This window comes from Vigna angularis, chromosome 2 (assembly GCF_016808095.1).
Source record: "Vigna angularis cultivar LongXiaoDou No.4 chromosome 2, ASM1680809v1, whole genome shotgun sequence".
Classification (NCBI taxonomy): domain Eukaryota; kingdom Viridiplantae; phylum Streptophyta; class Magnoliopsida; order Fabales; family Fabaceae; genus Vigna; species Vigna angularis.
In genome coordinates, this window is record NC_068971.1 from 1,415,487 (window position 1) to 1,435,583 (window position 20,097).

General features: G+C 33.6%; 2 protein-coding genes across 3 annotated transcripts; one reads left to right on the forward strand and one right to left on the reverse strand.

Annotated features, from left to right (window-relative positions):
* Nucleotides 1-11,961: 11,961 nt before the first annotated feature.
* Nucleotides 11,962-18,113, forward strand: LOC108338728 (disease resistance protein RPP13). Of its 2 annotated transcripts, none has more exons than XM_052873299.1 (2): nt 11,962-14,870; nt 17,997-18,113. In XM_052873299.1, exons 1-2 carry the CDS (start codon nt 12,278-12,280, stop codon nt 18,020-18,022), a joined length of 2,619 nt encoding a protein of 872 aa, XP_052729259.1. In that variant the 5' UTR covers nt 11,962-12,277; the 3' UTR covers nt 18,023-18,113. The 2 variants fall into 2 exon arrangements, with proteins under 2 accessions (XP_052729259.1, XP_052729260.1); XM_052873300.1 differs by lacking the exon at nt 17,997-18,113 and adding an exon at nt 15,027-15,118 and having other exon boundaries at nt 11,963-14,870.
* Nucleotides 16,701-19,095, reverse strand: LOC108337534 (F-box protein At2g39490). Its single transcript, XM_017574087.2, has 3 exons — nt 17,943-19,095; nt 17,285-17,446; nt 16,701-17,191 (listed from the first exon to the last, which is right to left on the reverse strand). The coding sequence occupies exons 1-3, from the start codon at nt 18,714-18,716 to the stop codon at nt 16,970-16,972; spliced, it is 1,158 nt and encodes a 385-aa protein (XP_017429576.1). The 5' UTR covers nt 18,717-19,095; the 3' UTR covers nt 16,701-16,969.
* Between the last annotated feature and the right edge of the window lie 1,002 nt (nt 19,096-20,097).

Here is a 20,097-nt window from a genome sequence, read left to right on the forward strand (position 1 = left end):
ATTGGAACTCCGCCGGGATGACAGCCCGGACCCTCCCTCCGCAGCAGTACGAAGCGTCGAAGCGAAAGAGATGCTCATGGCAGAGAGCTCGTCAGAGTTTGAAACGTCCCGGTGGAGGAAAGGGAAAGAGAGGCTGGGCTCCCCAGCGGTGGTGGTTCTTCGTTCAGCAATATATTTAAGAACTCTGTCCAATTGTCGCTTTCTGAGGGCCATCTTTAACTTTCCGGGACTTCTTCTGAAGGTCGTGAATGTTGTGTTGGAAGGAGTGGCCTTCTGAAGGTCCAGTTGTGCATCAGTTGCATACGGCGCTGGGCAGCACGAGCCTCGGCCAACAGTGTACTGGCTTTCTTCTTGTCCTTTTCCGCCATCCGTTCGGTTTCTTTATTTATTTATTTTTCATTTTTTTTATATGCAAAGTTATGTTGTTCACCCAAGATTAATGACGTTTTCTCAACACGACACGTGGCTATGACAAGGATGAATGAAATAAACTGTGTATGGATTGAGTAAAGAGACATTCAGTGTAATGTGTTTTGTTGTGTTGTGTGTACGGACAAAAAAGAAAAAGATGATGACAAAAGAGAAAGAGATTATATGTAAGCTTTCTTGGAACTTATCGAAGCCTTGATTGTGAGCTCCGCGCTTTTGCCACACTCACAAGTCAAGATAATGGTCTTTTCAAAGACCTCAACCTTGACATCTTCAAGATAATCTTTTTTATCATCCAACTGAAGTCTTTCAAAGTGATCTATCAATTTTCTCTGCAATCAATCACAAACATATAAACAAATTTCAACGTTAAAAAATCAAAACTTTTTTATAGGTTTCCCGTATCACTGAAGGAGCGGCGCTTTCCCCGCAATCGGAATTGGAACTCCGCCGGGATGACAGCCCGGACCCTCCCTCCGCAGCAGTACGAAGCGTCGAAGCGAAAGAGATGCTCATGGCGGAGAGCTCGTCAGAGTTTGAAACGTCGCGGTGGAGGAAAGGGAAAGAGAGGCTGGGCTCCCCGGCGGTGGTGGTTCTTCCTTCAGCAATATATTTAAGAACTCTGTCCAATTTTCGCTTTCTGAGGGCCATCTTTAACTTTCCGGGACTTCTTCTAAAGGTCGTGAATGTTGTGTTGGAAGCAGTGGCCTACTGAAGGTCCAATTGTGCATCAGTTGCATACGGCGCTGGGCAGCACGAGCCTCGGCCAACAGTGTGCTGGCTTTTTTCTTGTCCTCTTCCGCCATCCGTTCGGTTTCTTTCTTTATTTATTTTTCATTTTTTTTATATGCAAAGTTATGTTGTTCACCCAAGATTAATGACGTTTTCTCAACACGACACGTGGCTATGACAAGGATGAATGAAATAAACTGTGTATGGATTGAGTAAAGAGACATTCAGTGTAATGTGTTTTGTTGTGTTGTGTGTACGGACAAAAAAGAAAAAGATGATGACAAAAGAGAAAGAGATTATATGTAAGCTTTCTTTGAACTTATCGAAGCCTTGATTGTGAGCTCCGCGCTTTTGCCACACTCACAAGTCAAGATAATGGTCTTTTCAAAGACCTCAACCTTGACATCTTCAAGATAATCTTTTTTATCATCCAACTGAAGTCTTTCAAAGTGATCTATCAATTTTCTCTGCAATCAATCACAAACATATAAACAAATTTCAACGTTAAAAAATCAAAACTTTTTTATAGGTTTCCCGTATCACTGAAGGAGCGGCGTTTTCCCCGCAATCGGAATTGGAACTCCGCCGGGATGACAGCCCGGACCCTCCCTCCGCAGCAGTACGAAGCGTCGAAGCGAAAGAGATGCTCATGGAAGAGAGCTCGTCAGAGTTTGAAACGTCCCGGTGGAGGAAAGGAAAAGAGAGGCTGGGCTCCCCAGCGGTGGTGGTTCTTCGTTCAGCAATATATTTAAGAACTCTGTCCAATTGTCGCTTTCTGAGGGCCATCATTAACTTTCCGGGACTTCTTCTGAAGGTCGTGAATGTTGTGTTGGAAGTAGTGGCCTTCTGAAGGTCCAGTTGTGCATCAGTTGCATACGGCGCTGGGCAGCACGAGCCTCGGCCAACAGTGTGCTTGCTTTCTTCTTGTCCTCTTCCGCCATCCGTTCGGTTTCGGCTAACCGAAGAGCAAGGTCCTGGTTGGCCTTAACAGTAGACTCGAGCTTTGCTTGTAGCACTTGAAGCTCGGCGGAAGCAGAGGCTTTCTTATGGGCGGCATAGGCTTGGCATAAGGCCGCCCAGGCCGTTAGCTCCAAAGTCATGTTGGAGGCCTCTTCCTCGGTCATCTCGCGGACCAGAGCCTTTTCCTTAGCAAAGTGGTCGAAGTGGAGATGCTTGGCCACCCAGGAGTTGGGACTCAGAAGACTGGGGGGAGGAGGCCCGTCGGGCAAACTCCTCTTCGCATGCTTGGACTCGGCCGAGGTCTCCCGAGCGACCTTTCGTTTCCCCTTCTTCTTAGGGGGGGACTTGGAAGAAGGAGCTTGCTCGGCTACAGTCTCGACCGAAGGGGGAGGAATGGAAGCCTGTTGCACTGGAAGAGGAGTGACAGGTTTAGCAGCAGCTGAGGGGGCGTGGGACGAGCTCCCGCCCGGTTTTCGTACATCGCCCCCCCTTTGAGCGAACAGGCGGGCGAAGGTGCTGTTCTTGGACGGATCCATCTTCGAGAGATAATCTGCAAAGCGGAAGAAAATTCAGATAAGTTACAAACGGCTGCTCGATGAAAGACGATCAAGGATAGCTTACCGAACACGTTAGATGGAAGATTTTTGTTGCCCAAAAACCCGATCAGAGCACGGCAAGAGGACTTGGGGGGTAGCTGACAAAGCTGGTTTATTAAGTCCAGGTCCTCGGGAGCCATCTGGGGTTTAGGCCATGAAAGGACTTTTCGTGGATCTGGGGTCCAGTAGAAAGGAAACTTGGCCTCTCCGGTCGGGAAGCAAAAGCTCTGGTGGCCGATTTCCGTCGGCACGACTTTAAAGAAGTGGTTTTTAAAGTCTTTATAGGAACTGTTGTAGAGGGTTAACAGATGTTTGTTCCCGACCGTCCGGAAGGAAACCCAAGGCTTGGATGGATGAGGTTGTACGTGGAAGAAGTAAAGGAAGGCGGTAGGGGTCGGGTAGAGAGCTAAACCCGAGCAGATGGCGGAGAACGCTTGCATGAAGGCCCAACTGTTCGGATGCAACTGAGTAGGAGCCAAGTTAAGTGTTCTTAGTACACCCATCTGAAAATCAGAGAAGGGCAGAAGAACCTTTAAATCCTTGAACATTGTCGCGTAGACGTAGAAGAAATCAGAGGGGTAGTTGCCCCGACCGTGGCAGACGCGCTCGGTCCTCTAACAGATGGCTAGTTTGAAATGCCTGGCGTCGTCGGCACTCTTGACCAGGCAGACGTGGGGGATTAGGTTGCGGAAAGCCTGGCGGTCGTAGAAAGAGGAGGGAAGTTGCCTAACTTCGTGAGGCACCCATTCGTAGCCGGGAACCAGTGGCCAAGCTCGGGGCTTTTCGTCCCAAGCGCCGGTTGAATCCACGTGGATGGCAACTTCGTCAGGAGCGTCGCTGTCAACCAGGAGATCGGAGGAGTTCCCTGAAGGTGAGGCCCTAGCGCCGGGACCAGTGAATGCGGCCAGGGATGACGACGGACTGGCGTCGTCATTGTCAGCATACCCCCTACCCTCGTCGCCGGAGAAATCGGAAGACATGATTACCTGAGAAGTGATGAAACAAAGGAGCAGAGGAAGCTTCAGAGGAAGGAGAGGCTGGCGACGGCGAAGAGATGAAAGTGAAAATTAGGGTAAAAGAATGGGTATTTATACCAAGGTTAAAATTAACTCAACGGGTATATCCGAAGCGCCAAACGTCAGGAGATCTGACGGCCCAAGTGACTTAACGTTTCGATTACGAAAAGATCTGACGGATCAGGCTATCTGACGTTTCGGTTTTTTCACATTTCTCGCCTAAAAGTTATAGGCGGGACTTTACAGTTCTCACCAAAGCAAGTGTTAGTGTGTTGAAGACTGTTGCAGCAAAGAAAGATACCGACCGAACGGAGATCACTTCAAAACCCTACGCAAAAGTGTTTTTGCTAGGGCTTGGGGGACGTGTTACTACCAAGGGTACCGAGGGTGGATAACCGACCGGGAAGATTGGGACACAACCGATCGAGTGTCCCAAACCTGGTATGTCCGATCGGAACTCGTAAGCATAACGCATCCGATCGGGAAGTTATGTAAAATTACGGGTTGGAGATAGCAGTTGAATGCTCATGAATGTGTAGTTAATGAGGTAACGGTCCTTGTCGAGTATTTAAAGTACACATTGAAAGCCATTGAAAGGTAAATTAATGGGGAATATTTTCTGAAATTGTATAAATAGTAGTCAAAGGAGAAGGTAAACTCTCTGTTCTTTTGATAATTATAGACTTGTGAGAGCCCATTCTGACTTAATCGTCGGAGTGTTTGCTGCAAGTCAACCCATTTACACTGATACCGAGCGCGGAGGAGGCAAGAAAAGGAAGACCGACCGGAGGAGGAGGAGTGTTTCCGGACGGAGGTAGCAGGAGTTTTCCCCGGTCCCATTCAGCAGAAATACACTTTTTTTTTCATATAGTTTAAATTTAAGTTTAATTGGATTTAATAAGTTTAATGATGGGAAGTCTCACATCCATTAATAATATATTTTAACAAAAGTTATTGTTTGTTGAATCTTCTGTTTCATTTACTCTCTGATCGTTATCTTATTACTTATCAATTTCTAATTTCATACTCAAAATATATATACTTTAACATAAATATATACTTTATTTTATAAATTAATTTTATAAATTTAAATTAAACATAAAATATCTTAATATTAATAAATAATTAGATCAAAGTTTAAGTCAAATATGTATAAAGATAAATGTGTCTCATTCCTTCATTAATCAGCCATAGTTTTTGGCTTGACTTGTGTAGATTATACATACAACATGATGATGTAAAAAAAATGGTTGGAAAATGAAACACGAGTTTAGAGTAAACTATTCTAATTCTTGAAATAGTGGGTGGCTTGCCAAAAACTGTTGGTCCACGTTAGATCTAAGTAGTTTGGTCCAACTTTTGCACTATGTATATTAATAAATCACTTAAAAGAAATTATATTTTGGTCTCAAACTGAACTCTTACTATAAATAACAGCTTTCACACAAGCCACCTCGAATATTAATTCTATGATGTCGTGTGTTGAAAAATATATGCATTTTGTGAGTGAAAATTCGTTTTGCGATGTTGCAGCTGTGTTACACAGTTTATTTCATTCAGTCTTCTTACAGTCACGTGTCAGTGTTGAGAAAACCTCATTAATTTGGGTGAACAACATAATTTTGCATATAAAAAAAATAAAAATAAATAAATAAAAAAAACTTTGCATCCTTATCTTCTTCGAATTTCACACCTGAGGAAGAATTTCTATCTTCGTCAAGAGATTTTTTTTTTTAAATTAAAGAAAGGTTATACATGAATTGTTTCAATAACATATGTTTTTATGTCTTTCAAAAAGTTCAAATTTAAGATTAAGATATCGAAAATTAAAATATGAAGATCTGAGAAAAATAATAATAATATGTTCAGTGGAGAGAGATAAATGTCTTGTAAAAAATAAGAGGATAGTTTTCAAAAAAAATCATTAGAGTAAATAGTTATGATTACAAGAAATAGGTTGAATGTTAAAAGAAACATTTATTTGACTTTTATATATGTTACTTTTACAGGAAAAAATGTATTGTATGAGATATAGTTAAAGTGTCTCAACCTATTTAGATGAAATTATAAATATTATATATATATATATATATAATATTTATCACAATATTTTATATTTATTGTTTTTCTTACATTGTCTTAACAATGAAGTATAATTAAGTTGAGGGATTACATTCACTATATCGTGTTAAGATTTTAAATTTAAGGTGATTTATTGATATAAGTTTATTCACAATTTATTATTTATCGAGAACAAATTTTCTTATGTCTTTTTTTGAAGAACCAACACTAATCTTTAATAAACCTTATTTCAAAAAACTATCTATTCTCTTTGTATAAATAGAAATACACAGGTAAAAAGGTTTTTTCACTTATTCTTTTTATATTGCATGGCCTTTTTTTCATCTTAATTTATTTTTTGCTAAGAAATTTATCTTAATATATAAACTTTTTTATGGATAAATACAATTTTTAAATTTATCTTTATTTCATTCAAATTATGTTAAAGTAAGAAAACGTTTCTTCATATTACAATAGTTTAAATGTATTATTATTATTTAATACGACTTCTTATTTTATTTTATTTTCAACTATAATAAACATAATTAATAAGTTGAAACATTCATTATTCTATCAACGTTTTTTAAGTTTCAAATACATCATTTATTGTGTTCATTTAAAATTTTTCTTGAAAAAGTCAATAAAAGTTACTCATATTGTTTGGTATATGTAGTAAATTATTTAGAAAGAGAAAAAAAAAATCAAATAACAACATATTTTCTTTTATGCTATTGAAAAAGTAAAAATTATTGACTTTTAAGACAAAAATTAACGAACGTTCTTTTTTATTTTTCAATTCAAAATTCATTTGGTAGTCTCCTTCTTCATTTCTTTTCTCCACCGTACCAAACCTACTATTATCATTATTCAATAAATATGAAATTTCTCCCTTCTTTCGTTCTTGAATCTTTATGTTTTTTTATATGTTTATTCCATGTTCAATTTAAAAAATATATACAAAGAGTCAAGGTGGTACTATGCACCAAAAATGTTTTTTTATATGTTTACTCCATGTTCAATTTTTAAAAATAAATATTACAAATTAAAAAATATTATCAACAAATAAAAACACGATAAGTAAACATATTGAATAAATAAAAAATTAGCCGATAAGATAGAAATCTCATGCATAAATAACAGTTTTTATTGAAAAGTTGAATTTTATTTAGTCAAATTTTTTGAATGCTTAATATATGCATGTATGGAGGTGATACATAAATTTGTTCATATCAGTTATTCGAATTCTTTTTCATTTTGAATGAGAATTTTCATATTAATTAAATAAACGTATAAATATAAATAATATATGAAGTTTTGAATTGAGTAAGGATGAATATATATATATATATATATATATATCCTTTGTTTTATAATGATTATTTATTTTTCTTGGGTTATATATTCTCTAAATTGTTTAACTTGTTCTACAAATTTTAATAAGATTTTCAAGATACTTTTTTTTCTTATTATAATTTTATTATACTTTTTTGTGTGTAATTATGTTTAAATAAGTGTTCTTAATTTCATTTTATCAAATAATTTTGAAGTTACATATCTGATTATTTTTGTTCTTTTATAATATTTTTATTTATTATTATTTTTACTTCAGGATAATATTTAACTTTCAATTTTAAGTGTTCAATTACATAAAACTTTAACTTTTAAATTATTTTTTCTCATATCACAATTTTAATTACATAGTTCTTTCTCTATATTATATTCAAATGGACATTCTTAATTTTATCGAATTATATTTGGATCAAATATTTTATTATCTTTAATTCTTTATAATATTCTTATTTATTTTTAATTTATGATAATGTTTGACTATTAATTTTAAGTGTTCAATTATATAAATCTTTAATTTAATTCAAAAATCTATGTATAAATTTTAATTATTATTAATTTAATTTTGTTATTTGTACTATTCCATTTAAGTGATATATTATAAATTTTTAATAGTATAAAAAAGAAATCTTTATTAGAGATTTATATAAGTATAACATTTTTCTTAATACTAAACTTCCTGACTTTTAATATTGAACATTTTGATGATATTATGATTTCTTTGATGTGATTTTTATTTTTTTATAAAAATAATTTAATTAATATTTAAAACAGTAAAAAAATGAATATAGATATAGGAGTATATCTATTCTCGATGAGAATGCAAATAAAACAAAATTCATATTTCCTTAAATTTTAGACTAAAGATGAGAATGGAAATAAAAATAAATTTTTATTACAAAAATGAAAATGAGATAATAAAATTCGTACCATTATTATTACTATACACTTAGAACCAATATCACATGTCATAAGAAATATTACTACGTATTTCCGTTGTGTTTTATATCATTTTTTTCATATATTTATTATTTTTTTATTCTTGTTTGTTTAATTTCAATTGTTTTTCAGAAATAAATTTTTATATATTTTCTTTGTATATCAATTTGAACGCTGTAAATCTAATTCTAATATTTTTAAAGAAATTCGATTCTACACATAAAAATTTGAATTATAAAAATAAAACTGCAAAGTGAAGGTAGGTCAAAGTGGTAAGTGTAAGAAGTCGGTTCAAACCTAACTAAATTAACCAAACCGTTTTGAATGAGACGACAAAGAGGGAGGACTGTACTGTGATCAAAACGACATCAGAATTTGTGACCTTGCAAAATTTAGGGTTTTCTTCATCCACATCTCACTTGTTAAATAAATGTTGTGAAATTAATTTACATTTAAGTTTTATTTTCTTAATCCTTTTAGAATATATTTTAATTAATCTTGACCATTTATTATCGAATTTGTTTCAGCGTGAGAAGATATATTAAAGTTGAAATATCATCTAAACGTGTATAAAATAATAATAATAATAATACAAAAAATTTATTGTATTAAATAAGTTTGATAACATTAAATTAAATTGAAAAGATAAAAATGGTGATTAGCTATAATTACTTTTTAGGGAAGTGATTGTCCTTTATGGCAGTTGAAAGTGATGAAATTTGAAGGTAGCTGAAGTCAATATATAATGTGGGAAGTCAACAACACTCAGCATTCATAATGCACCAATAAGAGGGTATATCACACACCATTAATATTGACTTTTTCTTTCTTTGACTTATTTGTTCCTTTAATACCTGGTTGGTGTACCTTAAAGTCACCTTTTGTCACTTTATTTCATCACTGCTTTTATGCTCATTGTGCTTCTTCCTCATCCTCACATTCAAGTGTCAATCCAAGTATAATGTTTTTTATAATCTTACTATTAACACAAAAACCGTTTATCACGTTAGTGAATTTATATATGATGTGTAACAATATGAGATGGAAAATATGTTGTGATATTTTTATAATTAAATTATAAAATTTATATTTTATTTATAAATGTAAATTTTGATTTTTTATGTTTACTGTTATACAGATGGTTGACAATTCAAATATCTGTTTATCCTTACTGTTTATCTATTATCTTTAGAGGTTACTTACAAAATAATATCAAAATTAGTAAAAATTCGGTAATTCAAACTATTAACACATATTAAATGTTATCACCTGCCTTTTTACTTCGAATTTGTATTTATAGACTTCAGAATAATTTTTGGATTACTAGTGGCCTAAATACAACATAGTGGATAATAATAATATTTTATATTAAATTGATTAGTATTAGACATAATATCTCTATAGACTGATCGCTCGATCTATTGAGCACAGTCGTTTAGTCTCAAGAACAATACATGATTATATTTGTAATATGATTAACTGTTTGGACTGTCTAATTCAATATTGACCGAACAATTATATGGTACATCTTAAAAGTTATATTTAATTATATCGTTAATTATATGTAAGATATAAATTTACAGCCCTATTAATTAATTTTTTTTTCTGTATTAATACATATTCTGAAGACACTAATTCTATTTATTACATACCAAATTTATAATTATTATACTCATTTAACTTTAATAATATGTTGATATATATTTTCTTTATCTAGGTTTCGTGTGTTTTTAATTTTTTTGGCAAATATAGTTAACCTTGTTGTAGATATAACATTAACAATACGCAAAAAAATACATGCAACTATTATGTACGGTAATTTCATCATTTTCATAATAATGGTTTCAAAATTTATATTTATATATAATGAATTTTGATTCGTTAATATCATTAAAAACAACTTCAAAATACTGTGTTACCTTGAAACTTGTTCCTCTTTTCTCTTACACGATTATTTTTTTCATTACCAAACACAAGAACAATTGCCCCCGTGAGTCACAGCATTATGTTGACAACTAAAACTTTTCCATTTAAAAAATAAAATTACGTGTTTTATTCCAATGCATTTTTGTAAAGTTAGATATTGCGAACTAAACTTACAACTAATTCTACATTAGCAAAAACCAAACATAGGAAAAATCCTTAAAGAGAATTAAAATATAACATTAATTTTATCGTTCACAAGTGGATTTTTGACAATTTAATTTACTTATAATTTTATTACTCGCTTTTATTATTGAGTTTGATATCATGGTTTTCTTCATAAATAAATCGCTATTTCATATCAAACAGTTACATTTTTCAAACTATTTATTTATACTCCTAACTTCTATGATATCTTTTATATACATATATATTCTCATGATACATTATTAAGAAAATGAGGTTTGAACAAACCATAATTTTTGGAAGAAAAAAAAAAACAAAATTAATAGAGAATTGGGTTTAACTGATTCTGGGTCGAGCCCACTTATACGGAGTAGTAGCCTCTAAGTTCAACACCGTGGGTCTCAAAATTCTGACAAAATGAAAAGAGTTACTCCCTACACCACTTCAGCTTGCTCGTTGTATCATCACATTTTTTAAAAATTTTAAAATTATTTTTTATATTTTAAAAAATTCTACACTCTTATTTTTTTTTTCAACAGATATCAATAAAAGAAAAAATTCTTCAAATAGATATGTCACATCTGGCACATCCGGACTTTCTGCTTTTCTTTTTAGTTTTTAATTTATTAATTTATTATATTTTAAATTAATATAGATATTATTTAAATTTCTTTTAAATTTGTTACATAATTATATATAAATTAATTTATTTTATTTAATGAAATAATTATATTAATTTAATTATATTATTTTTTAAATAATTATAATCCACGGATATGTGTTTAAGTTTTTTTTTTTAATTTTTAGTTTACTAAAATATTATATTTTAAATTAATTTATAAATTATTTATTTATTTTTGTTTTTATAATATATCACATAAATTAATTTTATTTTATTTAATTAAATAATAATAATTAATTTAATTAATTTGATTTTTATTTTACTTTAAATTAATAATAATTATTTAATTTTATAAATTAAAATTAATTTACGTAATATATTGTAAAAAACAAAAAAATTAAAATAATCTATAAATTAATTTAAAATATAATATTTTAATAAACTAAAATCTTAAAAAAGTAAAGAAAAACTTAACGGATCCGTTAAATGTAGAATATATGTTTATTATAATTAATTAAAAATAATTAAATTAAATTAATAATAATTATTTAATTAAATAAAATAAAATTAATTTACGTAATATTATAAAAAAATTTAAATAATTTATAAATTAATTAAAATATAATATTTTAATAAATTAAAAATAAAAAAACATAAAACTTAATGTGGACGTCGTTGAAAAAAAAGAAGTGAAAATGTAAAATTGTTTAAAATGTGAAAAATAGATTTAAAATTAAAAAAAAATGTGGTCGTACAGGAGCAATTGAGACGGTGCAGGGAGTAACCCTCCAAGATGAAAGAAGAGGGAACTAAACTATTCAAATTGGGTGGTGCCAGTAAGGCTATTACTTTCTGCACCCACAATGATGGAAAAAAAACATAAACATCGTTGTTGGCTGCGGTAGAGAAAGAAGAAAAGAGAGAATGCAGAAAGAATAAAAGAAAAAAAATATTTCGAAAAGTTCTTACTGAAATTCATTTCATATGTTTTGAAATACTTTTTTTCAAAACACATTTCATTTAACGGTTTTTAGAAATATATTTCACAGGTATTATTAAAATCTAGTTTCAGAAAGAAGCAGTCTCCTCGAAAACATAGTTTGAGAAAAAATACAAAAGAAAGAAGACAACATATGAAAGCAAAAAAAAAAACAAAAACTATGAAAGAATTAACATGCATTTTGATGTAATTCCTGATTTTTAATTTCTTATAAAACAGAGAGAGATTAAAAAAAAATCGAAAAGAAAAAATATCTGAGAAAAAATCAGAATCCAAGAGATGAGAATGGTCCAGGAAGTATTATCCAGAGATAGAGGTTGGATTGTTAGTGGAAGGTGTTGACTATGGAGAGAATGCGACTACGTTGACCTTTGTATTTAGATAGAGAACACGGAAGCTAGCGAGTGCAGTGCACCACGATCGCTACGTTGCTCCATTTCCAATCCAAACTGTAGAGTGCAGAGAAATGGCGGATTCGATTGTCGTGTTTCTGATAGATAAATTGACGAGGTTGTTGGTGGAGGAAGCCAAACTTCTCACCGGCGTGCGCGACCAAGTGGCGTCGTTGCAGAGCGAGCTCAAGTTCATGAATCTCTTCCTCAGGAACTCCCAAGGGAAGCGCAAAGAGCATGACATGGTCGCGGAACTCGTCAGCCAGATCAGAGACGTCGCGCACGAGGCCGAAGACGTCATCGACACCTACGTCGCCTGCATCATCAAGCAAAGCCGGAGAAACGTGATCGGGAAAGTCGGTTTCCGCGGTGTGGACCACGCGCTCATGCTTCACCAGGTGGCAGTGAAGGTCGACGGGATCAAGGCCAGAATCAAAGAGATCTTCGACAACAAAGAGAGGTACGGCATCGAGGACGGAAAGAGAGGCAGCGAAGAGGAAGCGGAGCGGATTCGGAGGCAGAGGAGGGAGGTGGAGGAGGAAGAGGTGGTAGGGTTTGCGCTGGACTCCAAGGTTGTGATTGAGAAACTCATGGTGTCGGATTCTCGTCTTAAAGTTGTTTCCGTCGTCGGTATGGGTGGTTTGGGAAAAACCACGCTTGCTCGAAAGGTATATAACTCTAACCGAGTGAAGAACGTGTTTCCTTGTCGGGCGTGGGGTTATGTGTCTAATGATTATCGACCAAGGGAGTTTTTCTTGAGCCTGCTCAAGTGTTTGATGTCCACGTCCAAGTACAGTAATTTGTTCAAGAAAAGAGAAGAGACTAGTGTGAGTGATGAAGAGCTGAAGATGAAGGTGCGAGAATGCTTGAACAGAAGCAAGTACTTGGTGGTGGTGGACGATGTTTGGCAGAAACAGGTGTGGAATGAGGTTAAAGGGGCATTTCCTGATGATCAAAATGGAAGCAGGATATTGATGACTACTCGTTCGGCTGAGGTGGCTTCTCACGCTGGTCCTGTTCCTCCCTACGCTCTTCCTTTCCTCACCAAAGAAGAAAGCTGGGAGCTGCTTTCCAAGAAGGTGTTTAGGGGAGAAGATTGTCCTTCTGATTTAGAATCCCTGGGAAAATTGATCGCTGATAGCTGTGATGGGTTGCCACTTGCTCTTATTGTGATGGCAGGGATTTTGGCTAACAAGAAGTCACCGAGGGATTGGTCTAGAATCAAGGACCATGTGAATTGGCATCTTGGGAGGGACAACACACTCAAGGACATACTCAAACTCAGCTATGACTCCTTGCCCGCGAGGTTAAAGCCTTGCTTTCTGTATTTTGGCATGTACCCTGAAGATTATAGGATCCCCGTGAAGCAGTTAATCCAGTTGTGGATATCCGAAGGATTATTAACACAAGAAACTTCTGGAGGCCAAGACATACCAGAGCCGGAATACATTGCGGAAGAGTACTTGGATGAACTGGTGGATCGAAGCTTGATCCAAGTGGTAAGTAGAACCAATGATGGGGGTGTCAAAACATGTCGGATTCACGATCTTCTTCGTGACCTTTGCATATCTGAGAGCAGGGAAGACAAGTTTTTCGAGGTTTGTGGAGAGATTGATATTCAAAACCTCAATAGTTGTCCCCGTAAGTTGTCTCTCCAGGGTACTCTTTTTCATTTCTCTTCGAGTATCGTATCTGATTACACCATCTCGGCGACGCGTTCCTTGTTATGCTTTGGGCAAGAGGTGTACAAGGTTAAGGCAAATCACTGGAGATGGCTTCTCAAGAGCTTCAGGTTGGCTCGCGTGTTGGATTTAGGACGAATGAATGTTAACTCAATACCCACTGATTTGGAGAAGCTCATTCATTTAAGGTACTTGAGAATACACTCTCATAATCTTGAAACTATTCCACCTTCTATATGCAGATTGTGGAATCTAGAAACCTTGGATTTAAGAGGTTCGCCTATAAAATCCTTTTCTGGTGAATTATGGCAACTTAAACAACTAAGGCATCTTCTGTTGTTTGGACCCGTTGGGCTCCCAGAAATGCCCTCAGAAAGTAAAACTATGCCCAATCTTCAAACCCTCTCAACCGTGGCTCTTGATCCTCGCACAGCATCGTTGTTGGATAGTCGTAGATTCCCAGGGATGACAAAATTGGGTATACATTACGAAAGACGTGACAAGTGCAATGCTAAAATACAGTTACAGAGTCTCCATCGCCTGAGCCATCTCCGGAAGCTGAAAGTGATAGGCACTACTGAGATTCCTCAAAATGCAAATGTGTTTCCGTCGAACATCACCAAGATATCCCTCACAAAGTTTGGTTTCTTCAACTCCACTGTCATGCATACGCTAGGAAAGGTTCCCAACCTTCAAGTTCTGAAATTGTCATCGCAGACGAATGATACTAGATTTGACCTGCATTGTGCCACGGGAGGGTTCCTTCAGCTTCAAGTGTTTGAGATGATTGCAATCAAGGTCAAAATGTGGAGAGTAGACAGAGGTTCAATGCCACGTGTTCGTCGTTTGGTCGTCAGAAGCTGCAAATCCTTGACTCAGCTTCCAAAAGAAGTGTGGTCTTTGAATACCTTGCGGGAAGTGCAGGTCTTGTGGCCCTGTACAGAATTAGCAAAAGGACTCCAAAATTTGGTGATGAACAATGCTTGTAAGCTCGTCGTCTATCCTCTCTCAGCAAATGATGAATTAGATTTTCTCTAAATCAGTGGCTAATTAGTTGAAATACGCTTCATTTTTTTCCTTGGTTCATAGAAAAGTTTATTATTGTTATATTGTCACATTGGTCCAAACTATACCACTGCAGAATCGGAAGTAAATGAATATAAGATAAGTTAAGCAGTTTCTAGCTTTCTTATCTGAAGGCCCACTTATTCACAGGTGAGACCTTTTCCCTCATTGTCTTTGTCATATTTAAAGCTTGATTCCTTGATTGTATCTTCCCTGAACAAGCAAGGATATCTAATTTCAATCTGATTGATGCTGATTTCTTGGACATTCGAAAGGACTAGTGGCTGATTCCTAAATTCTAATTAACTAAGAATACAAATTGTTGTGTTAAATTGGACTTGGTTTAAGCAAAGAAACATGGCCATCTTCAACAGTGTGCCACCTAAAATTCTTCCTCAGTTTGGTTCAAAATGTATTTAAACCTTGCAGTCATTTTGGCGTTGGTTTTGACAGAATAGGATCATGCTTTAATTTTCCACTCTTATTATATTAATTGAGAATAACCTGTCTAATAATATCAATAAGTATGGTTTGCATATTCAAAATCGAGCTTGAAAAAAGTATGCATGCATGCACCTGTAGCTTTATTATTCTCCCAAATGAGATTATGTTAGATTTTATTTGAAGTAACTCCATATATTACATGAAATCTAATAGCAATTACAATACCCTGAATTGGAATTATATTCAATGCTTATAAGCTAAATAAATAATATTTATCGAAAGACAAATTCAATGTTTGTTGACCATGTGCAGAAGGTGAAGACTTAGTCTAAGCTTGTTGTCTATCCCTATAATCAATGAAGAATTAGATTCTCCACCTTTTCCATTATTTCTCTGGACCAAGTGGTCGGCGAGAATAATGGAGAGTTTTTCTATTATGATTGTAAAAACAATGCTAATTAGTGTCCCCAATACTCTAACACGCCTTATCATACTTTTAATAAAATAATTTTGTTTAATGATTACGCTTATAGTTAATAAATAAAATCATAATTTCTATTCAAGTCATGCAATTTTCCTTGTATCTTTGAGGATGTCAATCCGTGGTAGCACATCGTAGTTTGTTTGAAAATTTGTCTTTCCATAATTCTTCAATCAACCACCTTTGAATGTGAAGTATAACGAAATCATTGTTTGGAGGGATTGAAGCCAAAATTACCTTCTTTTTATTTTCTTTTTTTCCTTTTGGAATCTCATTTTAAAGATTTTAAACATTTAAGAATATTCAGTTTGATGTCATATCAAATTAAACTTAGATATTTGGTTCATATCTAAAACTAATTTGAATAATTTGTTTTCTTTAACTATAAAATGCAGATCAAATCTTACAATATAAACTTTATATACTTTTAATAAAGTTTAGGATAAGATCATTAATATCATATACGTTTGAATTAAATTTTAGTTAAAATTAAGTTAGTATGATTTCAAAATAGAAAGTATATATTTTATGTCAGATTTCATCATAAATTGGTTTTATAAATACAAATCACTTTAATATAAACTGAGGGTGTGATTTTCTGTGTGAGTTTTCCTTTTTTCTTCCTTTTATCTATCTTGTTCTTAACCATTCAATTACAATTGTTCATAGCATAATATTTCAATGACTGCATTAGTGATCTCATAATAATTGACTTTGTTTTCCATAGTACAGGTACAACAATATTTATAGAATACACGGTTTTATGTCTGCGGTTCAAACAAGAGTGTCAGAATTAATCAATTCTAATCAAAACCTACAAAACAGTTGAAAAAGTTAAATTGAATTTGATCAAAGTGTATTTGAGAATGACATCATTGAAATACGATTTTATCAGTTAGTTTTTTTCTTCAAAACTAAATTACCTTAGTCTGCAAATACCCTGCTTCAAGGCTACAGATAAAGCCAATAGGAGAGAAAAAAAAAAACACATTCATAGTACCTTGATACATGCTTAATTAGTACATGACTTTTTCTCAATCTTGCTTTCTTTGGTATTTGCAACAAATCTTTATTTGTTGTGATTGATGTAAAAATCACTGCACAGAGATTGCATCCAAGAAATTCCCATCCGAAGACTTTATCTTTGGAGGGTTTCCCTTGATCAGACGAATTAAACCTTTAGCCAATGAGATTTCATCTTTTGGACAAGGAAAACCTATAAACTTTATCAGTTTAAGATGTTGCAGTTCAGTGCATTTAGTCTCTTTCATTATGCATGAATTGGTCCCTTCAGCAGAATAACTTTCAGGATCAATCTGCATATCAGTAAGTGAAAAATGAATTATGTCAGAAAGATTAACAACTAAAGCTGAACACAGGTTCAATTAATCCCCTATGAGGACACATACAGTCACAACAAGTTGCTCCAAGGAAGGACATAGCTTCAAGAAGGAGAATAAGGCTTCCATGCTGAATTCCTTCTTGTTATAGTTGTCAATCCACCATAACTCTCTTAATTTATAGAATTTGAAGCTCCCAGATAGAGGACAAATCGATGGCCATATCAATTCCTGCAAAAAGATAATCTTGCTGGAGTTACATTGCTCAATGCAGAAAACTTAAAAGATGAGACATCTTGGTTTTGCTTCTTATCATTACTGATCAATTACTGTTAAGAAATGAACTTTAAGTTTAATTCAATCTTACAAAACTGACTTATAAATTAAGGTTTGCATTCATTTATCTATTATAAACTCGTCTTATCACGAGCAAACGTGAGATTTCCAACCATGTAAACAAAGTATCTCTTAAAGTATTAAAAGCTCTTTCAAGGAACTGACATTTTTAGCCAGTGTTCTTCCACACAGACGAATGTAAGAATCAAACAGTTGACAATATGTTTAAAGAGCATGATTATCTGTTAATTATACCAGACCATTTTGATATCATAAGCATATTCTAAGTGATGAAAATGTGCATAGAAGTGTTAGGTTCAATCCTTGTTACAATTTCTCAATGAACATACAAGAACTACCAAAAGAATTCAATCAAACAAACATGACATACCTCAAAAGTCCATTTACACAGAGTAAGAACTTCAGAGTTCTTTATGGTTAATAGGGTTGCATCAAAATCCCTGGTGGTGAAACCAGTGCAGCTCGGTCCTAGTCTGCAATCAAGCATGGCATGACTGAGGTTGAAATGAAATTCTGGCCTAATCAAAGGAAGAGGCCCACGGTACCGAAAAGACTTGAGTTTAGAAGTTTTGAGATTGAGAGACTTCAGCTCCAAGCAATCCAAGATGGTTAAACTGTGAAGCTCTGAGATGGAGTCAACACTCAAAGATTCCAACCCTCTGCAGTGAATGAGGACCAAGTTCTGAAGGTGCTCCAAATTTGAAACAATGGAAGAAGCAACCTCACTGGTGAAAGAAGTCACTGATTTGAGATAGAGGGTTTTGACTGAGAAAGTGGAAGGAAAAGACTCGTATGGCTTGAAGAACAAGCCATACCCCATTTGAAGCTCTTCCTTCCAAGGGGTGAAATCAAGCATAAGCTTACTGTTATTTGCAACAGTTGCCAAAACCACACTCTCTTGAGCAAAGTGAAATTGAAGCTTTCTGGGATGCTTCAATGGATCAAGCTCCTGAAAACTTGTCACAAACCCTGCAACAACACCTATGATATCCTCTTCACTACCATGTCTTACAACAGCTTCATTCCACAGGTCTCTCCATCTGGTAGAAAGGAGACTGGTTTCTAGTGCTGATTCGTTTGGCAGAAAAGAAACTATGCGACCCAGAATTTCATCTGGTAGATTACTCAACAGATCCTTTCCCATGTAATCTCTTCTTTCAATTTCATCACAGTCTCATCTATAATCTATATACATGTACAAAATTAACTGCACCTCACCTTTTCTGCTGTCGCCATAACTACATTTGCTACCATAATTTAGAATAGTAAGGAGACACAATAAAGGAAAGATGAGGCCATTAAATGCTGCTTGAAAATGTACTCTTGTTTCATTAAGACGACACATACTCATGTATATAGTCAAAATGTAGTTTTCAGGAATCTAATATCCAAAATAGGCTTTTCATATAATATTTTAATAAGCAGATGAAAACTTTTGAACAGTTGTGACTCCATGGTACCCAAAAATGAAAAGATTTCTCTCCAATCAAATGAGTAGCTTCTAAAATGGAAAAATTTCAACTTGCTTGAGATCTTTCAAAGGTTCAAGCTTTCTTATAGCTTGCTCATTTGAAAAGGGGAAAAGCTTGTAGCTATGGACAATGGACCTATTACATTGTTTATTATTATTTTTCTTACCATTGAGATTTTGAACGGAGAAAAGCTGACTAGGACCGTTTCTATCACATGGACTTGGTAAAAAAAATACAAATTTTAAGGTAAAGTCAAGATAATAACAATATTGCTGATAGAAGCAACATAGGATTTCGTGCTATTCTTGAAATTGGTTTTCTAGAAACGCATTACATCTTCATTGTTCAATGTCTCCATTCTTGTCACTAATATTAAATGTGTCGGCACGTGAAAAAAATAAAATAACATATATTTACATTTATTTAACCATTTTATAACAATAAAATAATTATAAATAATTAACTTTTGGAATTTTTCTTAAAAAGAAATAGTATAAAAAATGAATATAAAAAATATGTTGAGTTTTATAAAGATATAAGTACAAAAAATATTAAATGTGTGATTGTGAGGCATAACATAGGTGTCGACGTAAACAAAATAAATTGTTGTAAATTATTTAGGTATTGAGAAGACAATGGTCGTGGGGATCAAATCTCTCTTCACACGACACTTCTTTTTAATAAAAACTGACAAAACTTGGAAAATTTGAGTAGCAAAACTCTTTGTCATAAAAATAATGGTTTATTTGGACTTTAATTTTCTATCCTATAAATTTGATTTTATTATTTAGTGATTTTTTAAATAGTTTTTAAGTACATTCTTTCATGTTTCTTAAATCTGTGAAATTAAATAGATCAAAAGAAATTAATAAAGACTAAACAAAGTGAAACATGCATCTGATAGAAATTTACTTAACCTATATATATATATATATATATATATATATATATATATATATATATATATATATATATATATATATATATATATATATATATATATATATATATATATATATATATATATATATATATATATATATATATATATAT

Coding starts and splice junctions, on each gene's coding strand:
- LOC108338728 (XM_052873299.1), top strand. CDS start 12,278: ATGGCGGATTCGATTGTCGTGTTTCTGATAGATAAATTGACGAGGTTG. Junction 14,871..17,996: donor TTTGGTGATGAACAATGCTT/GTAAGCTCGTCG, acceptor TATGGTTAATAG/GGTTGCATCAAAATCCCTGG.
- LOC108337534 (XM_017574087.2), bottom strand. CDS start 18,716: ATGGGAAAGGATCTGTTGAGTAATCTACCAGATGAAATTCTGGGTCGC. Junction 17,447..17,942: donor TGTGTAAATGGACTTTTGAG/GTATGTCATGTT, acceptor ATCTTTTTGCAG/GAATTGATATGGCCATCGAT. Junction 17,192..17,284: donor TGGAGCAACTTGTTGTGACT/GTATGTGTCCTC, acceptor ACTGATATGCAG/ATTGATCCTGAAAGTTATTC.